Consider the following 15717-nt stretch of genomic DNA (forward strand, 5'->3'; position numbering starts at 1 on the left):
CCTCATTTCCGCGTCACGCGTGTGAATCTTGGCCAGAGTCGTGACTAAACCTCCACATGGAATCGTGTGCACCTAATTTTCCCTCTCCCACCTACAAACTGGTCTTATATTTTTAATTTTCATGACCATCGTCCTCCTTTATGACTCATTTCTGACCCCTTCATGATACAATTTAAAACGGCACAAGAGGTGTTTAATAATTCACAATGACCGAGAACACTAGCATCCTGGCAATGCAACTGAAACTTGATTTTTTATCTGGGTCGAAGACTTCTAGACGTGACTACAACGACGGTTATATCATGAATAAGAAACCAAAATTCTGGACAATGTTAACCGTGAAATGTCAAGTGAATCGTGACAACGGTACATTATCGAAGATCGATTTTTTTCCCTGTCTTTAATGGATAAATTCAAAGACTAATTTGATAAACTATGGATACGCCTGAGTGCACCCTCGGCACACGTTGTACTTCAGTCGTAAAAGAAGACAACGGAGTACGATAATGGAAACGAACTGGAAGAATTCCAATCGTAATCCGAGTTAAAGGCTAACGGTTATTTCAGTGATAGGAGTTTATTGAGAAAATGGGGGTACGCAGTGCAGTATCACAGGATGAATTATCATTGACAAGATATTAAACGACATTATCATAATATAAACAATACACCTGATGAATATTACATCGTAGGCTAGAGTTATATGCATTGGTCTTTGGTGGTCATTCGGAATTTATTGTCAATGAATTTTTATTACGGAAGTTTTTGGAAACTTTCACCGCATTACTGGTCCACCCACGACGTTTCTGGGTATTTTAGTATTCAAAAAAATAGAGAATTCTTTACAAAGTTGAATCCAGTCAGTCTAGGAAAATTCCTGGTAATCAGAAAAATTTAGATGCATATATTTTTCCATTTTCAAGTAATGAAAAATTCCAGTGTCTTAGGGAATTCGCGTCTTGCTTCTGCTTGAAAATTTAGAACTGTATTAAATTTCCAGGGCACCGTCAGAAATTTCATTATTCTCCCTTCACCTCTGTGTCAGTTTAATGCTACTCCTGGAACTCACTAGACAATTGTGAAGGATCCCAGGTTACCCAGTAAACTACCATAGGACGAAGTACCATCCACAAGATATTAAATAGCGTTATCAGAATAATAACAATATATTTAATAAACTCAGGTCCTGAATTCACAAGGCTCGTGAAGGCCATCTCGCAAAAAATATTCCTCACTCTGAGTACAACAATGAATAGTAAAATACGAAGTTGCAAAATGTGAACCTATAATTTAAACTTTACTCCAATGAAGTTTAGCTCGAAGTACAACGAAAGTAATTAAAAAATTCTGTCCAAGTGCATCATAATGTTGAGTAGTAAAGCTGGACTATGCATATAAAACAGTCCAACTGGTGGTAGGAGTACACAAGAGGAGGGGAGGCACTGGTGATGGTGAAACTCAAAAGGGTTAATCTTCTGTCTATTTCTGAAACAAGTCGTTCGCCAGTCTGGAATGCTGGAGGGACGTAGGCTCCAAGGACGAATTATATGGGAATTCATCGACCTCCAATAAGACTCCTTCTCATCGTGAAGTTGTCTAGTAAAGTCTGAATGCTTCAGCATATTTTAAAAGGGCTTTTTTCCCTAATTAATTCCCCTGGGTGTAAAAATTTGGTGAAAAAATTGGGCATGAAGTTGCTGTAAATTTTCAGCCTGATGCCCATTGATGATGGATAATTGATCATTTTGGAGATCCGAGGATTTTATTGATCATCGAAATTCCCTGGTACAACTGTACATTGGGGGAAATGAAAAATTTAAGGGGAATTAAATTTTCTGCATTCCTCGTTATCAACAAAAGTCAGTGCCACATGTGTATAAGTGATACCTCACTAAAAATCATGTATAATGTCTACCCGGAGATATTAACAATTTTCATAACTTAATGCAGAGAAACGTCTATTTATAGTTTTATGGGATAGTAAATTTAGCAATAAATTACCCCAGCGTTTATTTTCAGGATCATTATCATCTATTTTAAGCTTAAACGATTCTTACCCAGAAGAATAATTCCCTAGAATTGAATAAATCGTGAAGTTATTCAGGTGGAACGGCGGAGTCAAGGGAACCCTCACGGGGAAAATCAATTTTGTTCGGAGAATTTTATTTGAATCCACCATCATTTGGTTCTGAATTTTCAAATAAACATAATTTTCTAGTGAATATCCAGTTGCCTTTCCTTGAAATTTATTTAATTAAAAAAAATAGAACAGCTGTAGAATTCCAATGTTTTTCAGTTTTCGGGATTTTAATTCGAATTATTCTTATGACGTGAGAGCCGATAATTTTGAAAATTAATTCAAGTATATTACAATTATTTTTCCAGGGTGAGAGATTCGCATGAAATTCCTCGCCAATTTCGTCTCTTACCCATGATCGATCACTCTCGATAGACGATTTTGCCCGAACGTCATCGCTAATAAATTCACCGCAACCTAGTGATTATCCCTTCCACAATGATCATTCATTCCGGTGGTTCTGCATTCATAAAATAAAGTCGGGACGTAGAAACGAGACTAACAGAGAAGAGAGATACACCGATACATTATGATACCCTCATGTCGACGTTAAAAATCAAAAGCGACGAGTCGCCTGTATAGTGCCGTGCCCCCGACGCCAGCTAATTACTCTAAACTAATTATCCTCTGTTAGCGCCGCTTCCCGTAATATTATGCCAGACACTCAGGTAGTCACTCGTGTCTTTCCTTTTAATCTTCAGTTCTGTCGTCCCTTTGAAAATTGATACCCAACGAATTTTACAAATTTTTTAAAAATTCCACCGCAATCGAGGGATTCATTAAACTATCTAATTAAAAAAATTAATCCTCAAGATCGCAAAATATTAAAAAACTACCAATTTATTGGGATAAATATATCAACTTCATTGTAAGAGAGATAGATTCCCTTTTCTTCTCGACTTTTTAAATAGAAATTGCACAATTATTTATGCTCATTAATTTCTCTTAATCACCAAATAAATAAATGAACAAAGTAGCTCCATAACTTCGTTAGCAGCCGGCAATCAACTACACATTTAAAACCAAGAAACAAAATACACGTTTAGATCCTTTAAGAGCATAATTTTTATTCGAATCAAATGACCGATCACCATGATTATTCAATAATTATTTATTATGAATATATACAAAATGCTTGAGATATGGGCAAATTAAAATGCAATTATAGATACGTTTAACGAGTCGAGGGTCCTCGGGTGCAATGACCTAAACCCATAGTGCATAGTTGAATATATACGATGTAATATATCACTAAACCAACTAATTATGTACCGTTAGGTTTGCTCCTGCAGTCGTGAGGATCACCTTGTTTTAACCCCGTGACCTTTATCTCTGACAGGGTGGGTTTTTAGGTTCTCCCTACTATTTAATTACAATCACCAAATTATCCATATTTGCTAGGGATAAATAGTAATCATCTGCATGATAGAAATATGAGATAAAAAATTACCTCCATTCGAGGTCGAATTCTGCACTGATATAGTAATAATATAGTGATAATGGTGATAATCGTGGTAATATAGTGATATAGTAATTCACACCGCGGATTTTTCTTTCACCCCACATTTAATCGGTTAAAATCCCTTTGAGGACTTTGTTTTCATTTTAGGGGAGGGAATTTGTTATAAATAAATGCCAAAACCTTCGGAATATTCTGCCAATTAATACCATGAACCCCAACTCCCTAATCCTCTCCAATGACATAATTATTATAGATTGGATATTAATTCAGAAACAGAATGGATTGTCTCCCCCTTGAACCCCTAAAAAATATTCACCGGTTGGCGAAATTGGATCATTAATAAACCATAATTCTATGATGCATGGTACTGAGGTATTATTGTCCCCATTTCATCAACTATTCATCCCCTGAGGGATGCGAATATTTTTCCGCAACCCCAAGGGTAAAACCCCTAAAATGTGAAATTGCAGTTGCACCTTCCCGCGGGGCGGAGGGGGCGGCAGGGGGGAGGTGGGAAAAAAAATACTCTAATGAAAATTTACGATTCTCAACAGAGGAAAAAATATATTCATGACGTCATGTGGACCTGCACTAGGTTCAGTGATTATGAAATATCGTAGTCAACGTGAGACTCGCCGACAAATAATATGCAACGCTGCAGGTAAATGATGGAACGATCTGCGAGAATAAATGGCTAATAATGGCAAAAAACTCCAGCTGTTGAGCGGGAGAAAAAAAAATGAATAATGAGTGATAAAAACTTGCTTTCTTGAAAATACACTCGTTCAATTACAGAATTATTTACCCACCACTGGTGTTTACCAACTGCACGCTTGTCTCGTCTTCGATAAATGAGAAAATAAAAAAAAAAAGATTGATTGCAATAATCAAAATAATTGCACATGTTAAAGTTGTGAATAAAATGGCAAAATCTTATCTGAGGTCAATGCACTGTAAATAATAATTACTTGACAATTATTCATTGTTACGTGGCATGACATTTATTTTCGGTTAAACAGGGCATTGAATAATGCCATAGCTGGAGTTATTTTCGTGCATCGAATCATTGAATTGGTCTTACATAATTTAAACAAAAAAAGTTGAAAACAGGAGTACTCCCTTTGCACGATAATCATGTGCTATCAACGTATTTGTTTTCCTTTTTTTTTAATGTCAAACCCTCGTGGCACAGCACACGAGTCGTTCCTCTGCACGTGGGCGAAATTCTGAATTTTTTCCCTGAAACCGTAGGAACTTGAATTTTTTTTCATTTCTTTAGGACGATATAACCTTGCAATCTCGCTAGTTCATTTTGTACATTTTATGATTCTCCATTATGATCATATTTTACGATCCCCCGAAGGACTGGCCCCTCACGGTCACTTCCTCCGCTGGAGTCCCTTTTTATATGTATTTTAAATGTCATGGCCAAAAATATTACGAGCACCAGCTCTCGACCCCGCGACGTTATGTCATGAAAGCCAACGCCATCCTGGTGACCCCGTCCACCTAGTAATCCCTGTCCTATGTATCAGTAGTCTGTTGGTTTTTATGGGCGAAAAAAATTTCTTGATATTTACGAGGGAATATTGGACTCGTTCTGAATGTAATCCCACGGGAGCCTTCATTGCGGAGGTCCTGGATTATTTTCAGGAATTTCGGGTCAGGGAAATTTTATCATTCGTAGGTTGAATGGATCGATGAATAAAATATTCATTCTTCATTGTATCTAGTCTGGGGTACATTGCAATCATGTGGACCCAGTGCTACCCAGGTAGGAAAAAACGAATGGGCCAACCTTGGTACAAGCACGGCCGCCGAGCTGCCGTAGCTCGGCACCCGGGCTCCAGCCAAACTCGCGCCGAACTTGGCTAGACCCTGGGATGATAACACGGGGCCAGGCCTGGGACCGAACTTTGGCCAGACTTCGGTCGCCGTACTTTGGCCGCACTCTGGGCTTACCATTCGGCCCGAAATTGGCCCAGGCCTGTTGCCGAACTTTGGCCGCACTCTGGGCTTACCATTCGGCCCGAAATTGGCCCAGACCTATTGCCGAACTTTGGCCGCATTCTGGGCTGACCATTCGGCCCGAAATTGGCCCAGATTTACGACCAGAGCTGTGGCCAGGCTCCAACCGTTGCCTGTATTGGGTTCAGAATCACCAATAAATATATGAACGGTATATCTGATAAGCAGACATGTATTTATTACCTTCAACATTATACAGAAAACAGTTTTATTATGTGACAAAACTTATATTTAAATTTATTAAATCTATTGACAAAAAAACTCAGCCAATCAAAAACTTTTTTCCTCCTATCGACATAGTACATGTTTTCATCCGATTTTGGTTGAACAGTTAAAGATATGCAGTGTTTGTATCTCCAATTTTCATGAAAGATAATCACAACTATGAGATTTTTCCGCGAACAGAATATGAAAACTCAAAAAAATGATTGCAGGTATAAATTGTAGAAAAATCTTTTGTGGATTATTTTCATCCGCTTTTAAAATAAATAATCTACGTAGATCATTTGAATCCGAAATTTAATACGACATACCATATTAAGTCTTAATAAACTCTCTCTTACAATCTAATAATATTAGCAGTCAGTCTTCAGAATTCGAAGATTGTATTAACAAAATATCCAACAAAATAACGCACCAATGTTATTTTTTAAATTAGTAGTTTAGAATTGATAAATTATCGTGCTTCAATTCAAGCATGAAAACAGTCATTATAATAGCAATATTATGGATAATTTATTCCGCTATGGATGATAAGAATTAATTCTTATATCCATAGACAATTGCTGATACGAATTATCCTGATAAGAATTATTTTTTCATCTCGGAAAGACGTCCTTTTTTTACAATAATGTCTTCTCCATCTGCAACTCCGGAACACAGAATGATATTTAGTTGCATTGATTGTGTGCTAGTTCTATATAATATTGCTTATTATATTCACTCTTTCAAACAAACTTAGAAATATAAAAAAGTCTTGGATAGGATTACATATAACTAATTAATTTCAACCCTTAAATTTGAAATCTTTGGGGAATATGGACGCAGTCCGATTGTGAAACTTCAACCTTATAAATATTATTTGACTTGAATCACCAAATACTGAAAACAGCTCTCAATGGCTGAAATTACTTTCATTAGAATTTTTCTTAAAAATTAAAAATCCACTTATTATTTTTCCCTTTAAACTTTTGGACATAATATTTAATCCCTGAACCAACAACGGATATTTATTCCCGTGATCTAACTTATGAGGAAATGACATAGAAAATACTTTATTATGCTAAGATACATCACATTTTCCAATTGTTATTTCCATCTTCTGGATTTCCGACCTCGCCAGGAGAAATATAATAAATATAATTAATACTTCAATGACAGCCGAATACTAAACAATATTCATATATTAATATATATTCTGCCCAATGAAACGCCTCGCGATAAAAATATATTGATAATATAAACTTTTCCTATTAATCGTACCTTTTATCAAGAATATCACAACTAATACAATTACGAAAATGAACTAATGGAGTCATATTAACACAGTGATTTTACAATTCCATTTATCCCGGAAAAATGAAGTATTATCAACTATAAACCCCCAAGAATTGGTTCATCCCTGTCTCCAACGCTGCTATTGGATTCACTGATGCAATCATTAAGATGCTTATACGAGCCACAATCACCATCACCACCCGACCAACTATCACCACAAGCACTAGCATTATCATCGAGATGTCGAACATCGACATCTCCACTAATTTGATCCACAATAGATCCACTACGGATAGTTATTTCATTGGCTGTTGGCAAACTAACCTCTTCCTCATCGGCATTATTGCGTTCACTGTAATCCGGAGTTTTTTCTTTAGCGCCTTCTACGTTTACAGATTCTTTTTTCTTCAGTTGATGAAAATGTCTGTATTTTTTAACCCGTGAATATGAACTCTGAGACATATTACAATAGTAAAAGAGTAATATTAAAATAATAAATTGCCGCACACGACACTCATGTCTACTGCCACAATCAGACTACTCAACACGCCATCTTACGGGCTGTTGTCATAGAATGTGTGGTATACGGTGATATCCACGCATATTTTCCCCTGAAATAGTATGTTCAGAAGAAATAATGGTACCTTCGGAAGAAGGAGAATCAAAGGACGAAAAATTTAGTGAAGGAACATTCCCCATGAGAATTCAATTTTTGGAATGCTGTTCCATATGGGACCCAAGCCTGGCAAACCATGCCCCTTGTCTGCCTGGCCATGTCTCGGGGCAAGCTTGGTGACCCAAGCCTGGCAAGCCATGCTCTTTACCAGTCTGGCCATACCTCGGGTCAAGCGTGGTTGCCCAAGCCCGGCAAACCGTGCTCTTTGCCAGTCTGGCCATACCACGGGCCAAGCTTAGTGACCCAAGCCTGGCAAGCCATGCTCTTTGCCGGTCTGGCCATGCCTCGGGCCAAGCTTGGTGGCCCAGATCTGGCAAGCCAGTCTCGTGCCAGACCTGGCCCGTTTCGTGGACATTGGCATTTCCTACCTGGGTAGCTCCCATCGATTTAGCCGGGGGATCGAGGGATTATCACTGCATATAGTTCTTCCTAATTGGCTCCTTAAGCTGCGGAAATATTTGCATATATTGCTAAAATTATATGGGGATTTTTCCGGAAGAGACATTGCCTTTTATTCCACTGGATAAAGTCAATGAACTTAATATTTGCAGGAAAATATACGATATCCAAAAAACACCTCGTACATACCATATATTGTAAATTAAATTACCAGGAAATTTTCGCAAACGTCGATCGATAAATTATATCGATAAATTATCCCTGAGCGATGGAAAATTCGACTACTCCAGGCAAAATTAATCATGGAAGAGTTGATTGAATATTCAATTTTCAAAAGTAAAATGAGATTTCTATTTTCATTCGAACTAATTGATTTTCAAGGATAATTTAATTGATAAAATTCAGTCTCATGAAATACTTATGTTTCGAGCGCCACATAATTGTTACGGAAACGTATCATGATGTGTCGGCCTGTTTGCCCGTGGCACGAATCGTTAATAAGTCGTTTGAATATCAATTTTCATCCTGGATGTTACCTGCGACTCCCATTCGACACACCTTCCTCGTAAACTCTTGTTGCAACCCGATTACAACGATATACATCGTGGAAAGGGAGAAATATATGAAGTTAAAAGTGGATATGATAGAGTAGGCGTATATTACATTTTATTTATTCTTCCGGGTAGATATTATTCATTAGCGATCTGCCCAGGTACTATTATCATTGTCGTTACATTCAACCGATCTCAGCAATCGCGATGACATGGGCTGGGATGAACGAAAAATCAGGGATTGAAAAAATGAATGGCTAATTGAATAATAATTTTTTTTTATGATCAAGATAATTTGAGAACACGAGTCGGCGCGGTGAGGGGGAGGGAATGTACTTCCGGTATGTACAACTCGTTTCAGTTCACACGCTGACAGGGACAAGTGTGAGATTCCTGTGAATGCGGGCAATTTTTAAATATTTATTTATATTTATACATAAACTGTGGTCTTTTGAGATGAACTATTTCATTTTGATGTTGTTCCGGGTGTGATTTTCGAAATCGATTGCCTAGTCTGTCAAAAATAGTTGTTACTTTTTTATGTACCAGTTGTTGATAATTCAGTAGCTTACACAGTTTGGGTGTTGGCTCACAGCCGGCTAATATTGAATTTTCCGAATAATTAATTTATTGTGGTGCACGAGCGAATGAGTCAAATAGAACGCAATGTGTGTCAGTCAAACATTTGAACATTTAGTGTTTTGAAAAAATGAAAATGACTTTAACCCGCGCTACCTCGAAAATTTAACACCTTTAAAAATTCCAAGTCATGGAATAATTTATTTATAGAGTCACAGGCGATTCAATTAATAATTCCGAGAAGTTCTGGAATTACGAACAATATACTTTATATTTTTTTAAATGTTTATCGCCGTTCATTAAAATAAAACATCAGTCGGTGGATGTAAATTCCAATAAATTGGTTTTTCCGTGAGATTTTAATGATCATATAAATATATTGATACTTCAATCGTCCCTCAAACGATCAATTGAACTGTATTACGAGAGCTTATAAAATTTTCCATGTGGACAAACCAAGGTAACAACAAAAATGGTGAAGATAATTTTAATGATCAATATCATCATTTCTCTCATTTGCAAAAAATACTCTCATGAAATAATGCCAATAACTCCCTTCAGCGATAGTAATAAGTATCGATAAGTACATAAGTGGAACGAAACGATAGTCCCGAGGCATTGAATCCAAATGGCAGTTAAATTGGCTTGAGTTTAAACGCACGTTAAAGTAACTATCAAACTCCAATCACCATCTTCTCTCTATCGATTTACATTAAATCCTGTCAATTTGAATTCACCAACTGCCATTGAACTCTCAATTCCCAAAATTATCATGGAGCTTTGGTTGGATTATTTCGAAAGAAAGGATAATGATAGTGAAACAGCAGATGAAATGGTCCTGGCGGGGTAACACATGTAATAATCCACCCATGAAAGCTCCCACATGTGCTTGATTTATGACATTTCTGTGGTTTCGTACATCAGAATGAGAGTGGGAACCAGTCAATAACAACTGACAATTTTCACAGGATAATTTCACATGACTCACCAGTTATCGATCGAAATATTCATCATTTTTATGGACCATTATTCTCTCCTCCACTGGAGTTTTGATATTTCCAGGATAATTTACAACCGCCAAATTGCTCATGACATTTCACTTCTAACCTCTGGCTCTAGAGATCTGTGTAATACTTTGAATACTTCGTTTGTTTCAGGCGATTCTGCTGAAGTCATCGGTATCAGTGGAGATCGAAGTTAGACCTAGACAACTTGTACCGGATACTAATTGTTTCATTGATTACTTGGGACAACTGCAGAGTATTACGAAGGCTACATCCGGAGCGCAACCATTGTTTACACTTATGATTCCACTTGTGGGTGAGTAATGTTATAATCTAAAAAGTTTGACAAATGTAGGAGAATTGTTCATTGATGCTTAGAACGATAGATTTGTGTCACAATTAGTTAAAAAATCTGTAGTGCACCCGTTTCGTAAGAATTTTCGTATTAGGAGGTACGTAAAAGGCGAATAATTTACGGTAATATTTTACTTCAAAGCACCGCCCATTTTCGAAATAATTTAGACACGAAAACAATGACTTTTAGAATCTCCTCTGTCGGGAAATCTCACTGGCACGAGCCATTAGGGTGGATCTACGTGAAACTGACTACCTTTAGATTATTGGACCGATACTGTTACCAATTAAGCTACCGCAACTCATTACGGGAGTTTCGAGACTCAACATCTTATTTTTCTAATGTTATTCGTTTATGCTAATTGAGGTTATACGTCACGTCATTTCAATCAGGACTGATTAATTGTGAGGTTGATAAATATTTGAATTTTTTATGCTCTTGAAAAATTCACGTAATTAGGGGAATCCCCGTCTCCTTTGCGGTTAAAAAATTGGAATTCCCCTTGAATAAAATTCAATGTAATTCTTCCGATAATTGCTACAATCGAATGTCCATGAAAATTAATTTTTTCTCTAACGGTGGACTCGTATCTAGTACGTTTATTACTGAGAAATTATTTTTCGATCATCTATCATTTTTCCGTGTGCGTTCATGGGATAGTAATTATAATCCTGGATAATTTTATGTTTCAATCTATATCATAATATTGACATTGATTGCCAGCTATATCATTTCTACAATTACGGGTCTTGATTCATCAGTGTGTCATGCGCTAGGCGACCATTTCAGTAATTACTCATTAGTTTTCAACTCACAATCTTTGGATTACTGGACTGATACTTTATCAATTAAGCCACCACATCAACACAAGAACATGTTCTTAAGATTTAACATCTTTCTCTTTTTCGAATAGTGTCGGTTTGCGCTAATGACGGTAACCTGCCATGTTATATTATTAATCATCGCTGATTAATCGTGGAATTTATTCATTAGTCATGTGAGATTCTATCTAAATTGGAGAATATCGTTATCATCATGATCATCAGTATACAATAATCTGTATAAACCTTGGAGTATACGAAGGAAACAGACTTCCTATATACGTATTTCTCATGGGGATCTTTATTACATAAGTCCACGATTGTCAAATTCTCAAAATGCGTCATTTTATACGTAAAAAGTCCTCTGGAGTTTGAAAATTTGTCGCTCCGCTTCAATCCAATTTCGATCCAAGATGACCTATCTTGCAGTTAAATTCTCTCTCCCTTTGTACATTTATGGGAAGGTATAAGATATTCTCATCGTCCTCCATTATCGAAGGCCCAAATATTTGTAGTCACTGCGCATATTTCCAAGGGACCATTTCTCGATCCTCCCTTAGTTTCCCTCTCGTACTGATTCACAAATTCCCTCCCCTGGGGATTGAAAATGGGGGAATAGGGAAGGAAATGGCAGTTTATCACTGTCGAGACACCAAAATTTACAGGCCAAGGGGTGCAATGCTGAATCACGTGGAAACACCCAGCATCCGTGATAATCCGAACAATTCGGAGAATCGTAGAAAGCCAAGAATTATGAATAAAAATCATGTTAAAATTGTTTTGAATGATGTAATGGATTTCCGAGAAAAGGTCATTTCCATAACCAATCGTTACTCACACTAAACACCTGTACAATTCCTCTCGTACGTTGACATCATCAGCTCCCTCTCGTCGAATTTTTATTTTTTATTTTTATTCGTACTTTGAATCCTTCTGAACTGATAGTTCATTAGGTCAGTATCGTTAAGAGTACAATCCCTTTATCATTACAGCTGTTTTCAACCCCTTCAATTACGCTACTCCCTACTTTCGGTGAAATAACGCTGTAATAGTGTCATTACGCCACTCACGAATTTTATTCCACACGTTTTCGGCCCGACAAATTTGTACTCTCGGGATAAAGAGGTATTTTCAGATGTCTTTATTACCTACGTCTCGCAGTTATTGCAGCTCCTTTAATTTGATTCACAGAAATTCGGAGTGGAAAAGGCCACAATTGTCAAATTTTTTATTTATCATGATGAGCCCTCGTGCATTCCATTTCCACTTGAATTTATTGTTAAATTTGTAGGTAGAATTTTTTTTATCGATGAAACCACTAAAATTGTCCGCTAAAATTCTCTCCCATGACTCATTTAGTAAAAATATATTGAAAGTTATTTTTGGAGATCAGCCGAAGTTATTTCGTCATCGTCTCTCTGCGATTATCCCGTCCTTCGGGAGCTATTCAAACAATCTTCAAAAATCTATTACCAATTCCGCAAATTTTTCAAGGATTCAGTCCATAAAAATGACGTTCGAAAATGATGTCAAGGAATCGTTGAATCTTCAGTTGAAAACTCTCGAAGGACATCCTAGCGTAGTATGAAGCATGACAAACAAAAAATTACCTAATTAACCACACAGTATGCAAATGGCATTGTTACCTTGAGCGAAAAGAAAATCATCTTTCGTTAATATTAAATCGAATATAATACTGCGGATTTAATAATCGATAACAAAATAACATCAGACACCGTAGAATCGGAAGTACCAGCCAATTACGTTTGACTTATCGAACGATGATAATGCTTTTTTTTTTGTTTAAACTACTAACATGTCAATCATTCACATCTCACATTTAGTTCCGCTGAATTATTGACATCATTTTTTATTAAATGCCCTCAGTGACGAGAATGTCGGACTTCTTCGCGTTTCCGGAGTCTATTAACGATGATGAAATTATATTTTTCGGTTCACCGTGCGATAAAGTAACTTTTTACATCATGACGTGCATAACAGGTCAATAACGCATGCCCCAGGGTACGTAATAGATTATTTACTGCACTGAGTGATGTAAAAATCTTTTTCATTGACTCGGATCTCAGTTCTATGAGCTAGAATTTTTTTTTTTCTGTCATGTGACGCACAATATTGTTTGTGAGAGCCGTAGGCATCGATTCATGGACACAACGCCATGATATTTTATTTTTACAACAATCGCTATAAAAAAAAATCATTTGAATTTTGGGAATCGGTGAATAAAATCGTTTACTGCCAGTTTTGCTTTAATAACAAATGGAAATTCCTAAAACCGAAAAATAGGAAGTTTTTTTAAGTGGTAATGACTGTGGTTTCATGAAATGATACGGACAAAGGGACAACTCACTACATGATTGAGTATCACTATAACTTCAACATCAAGTCGATTCTCCATGATTACGCCATTGATTTCCGGAAGATCTCGTGAGTGACACTCGGGGGCATTTTACGTCGCCAAATTTCGTCAGCGTTACCGTCTCTTTCTGTCTGTCGTTTAGTCGTAAATAATAAACAGGAGAAGCGAGGAATAATTAATCAGGACTGGAGTGAAGCTTCTGAGTTACACTCGAGGGAGACTTCTTGATTTAGGAAGATGCTGATGAGTTCGACATCTTTTGTCGAGGTGGAATTCAAATCTCAGAACTTGTAAACTTCTTAATATCAGGGGAACAAAAATGCTGAATATTTTTCTGTATTTTTGGTTTTTACTGCTAGCAATCGTTCAGGTTTTATGGGGCATTACCATGACTTTCGTATAATGCAGATTCGATATGACCACAGCGTGTATTATGGGAATTTCAGGGCCAGAGAATTTTGATGACTTCGGGTGTCGCACAACGGACGAAATATTATTTGAAATAATTTCGTATCTAACTGAAAAGAATAAATAATCGTAGTCTTTCTAGTTTTAATATTAAATTAAAGATAATGGGATCGATATCTGCCTTGTCCCTGATAATAAAAAATATAAATTTATCATTTACTAATTTTCCTAAATAATAATCTCCAGTGATTTCCATAGACAGCAGCCACTCGTCAATTGATTTTTACTCTGTTTGAAATCAATTTTTTTCCCACATCACCAGCCTGTGCACAGGGCCTGCAAAAAATTTTTTTTTATCCCTATATCACTCTATCCTCAGTTCCTCCCTTGTGTCCGCCCTTCGTCGTCTTTCTCCCCTCAGCTTGTGAGGGGAGAAGGTCAGAGATGAAATGATCCAAGCCGCACTCCATGATTTTTACAATGAAATTCAAAGTAGTTTACGTATTCATTCAAATTTAAATGTAATAAAACTTTTCCCTCACTCGGTTGGATGAAACCAGGCATTATTGGGTTTTACCCGCTATTTGTTTTCCGTTTAAAAGAGATATCCCAGATATTTGTGCTCTCGAGTGCTCCGAGGATCGATTATTAGGTATGAGAGAGTCGGAGGGATTTTAAAATCTCGAGGAAAAAAAAATGATTCCCCCTGTCTGGTTGGATTATAACCCACCAGATGTGGCATCACGTTTTTGTGGAATCTCAATGCCCCTCGCTACCACTCAAAATCCCATTAAACCTATTCAGATAATATCAGCATTGCAATTCAAATGTAAGTTCATTTCTCAAATACATTCACTTATTCGTGTAAAAGGAGAAGCTGAAAATTCACCGCTTCAAAATTTCAATCACGAACCTGTCGAGGATTCCCACGTGCTTTTTGTTCAGAGTAACCTTACGGCAAAAAAAAAAAAAAAACGAAGCCAGAGACCCCCGGGGAATGTGAAGAACACCTTCACATAATTTGATTTTGAAGTATCTCAAGCATTCGAGTGTAGTTACAAGTAACAATAATGTACGAGGTACCTTAAATTCATCTTCTTGACTTTCCTTCGAGGTAAGAGTGGAAAAAAAATGGGAATACTGTCGTAAATATCGATGGTCAGTCGGGGTTCACGATGTTGTAGCCCCGGGCGTCGAAAATTCTACTCGGTCTTTGGGTGGTAATTCCCGCTTTCGGGGCATATATTATATTTTCCCGAAAATATAGGTATTGTTCATTGCTCATGCCTATCCACTCGTGTTAATTAATATTCGGTGAATTTACCAGGTTTTTCAGTTGCCATTTTTTAATGATTTTTAGCTGAGAATTTTTGTTTACCCTGACTCGATCCACTGATTCAGATCCTTGCAATAGCTATCAGTTTCATAAATAAGCTCTTTAATGATTCCTTCAAACACGATTTTTTAAATTTATTCACGTACA

At 36.9% G+C, this 15717-nt stretch overlaps 1 protein-coding gene across 9 annotated transcripts in view; it reads left to right on the top strand.

Annotated features, from left to right (window-relative positions):
- LOC135159941 (telomerase-binding protein EST1A-like) overlaps nt 1-15717 on the top strand; it is a 110107-nt gene that overhangs the window by 42908 nt on the left and 51482 nt on the right. For all 9 annotated transcript variants that reach the window (XM_064116012.1, XM_064116014.1, XM_064116013.1 and 6 more), the window contains one exon: nt 10427-10589. In XM_064116012.1, the coding sequence (XP_063972082.1) occupies nt 10427-10589 (163 nt within the window). The remainder of the gene's footprint in view (nt 1-10426; nt 10590-15717) is intronic.

Source organism: Diachasmimorpha longicaudata, chromosome 3, assembly GCF_034640455.1.
Source record: "Diachasmimorpha longicaudata isolate KC_UGA_2023 chromosome 3, iyDiaLong2, whole genome shotgun sequence".
Classification (NCBI taxonomy): domain Eukaryota; kingdom Metazoa; phylum Arthropoda; class Insecta; order Hymenoptera; family Braconidae; genus Diachasmimorpha; species Diachasmimorpha longicaudata.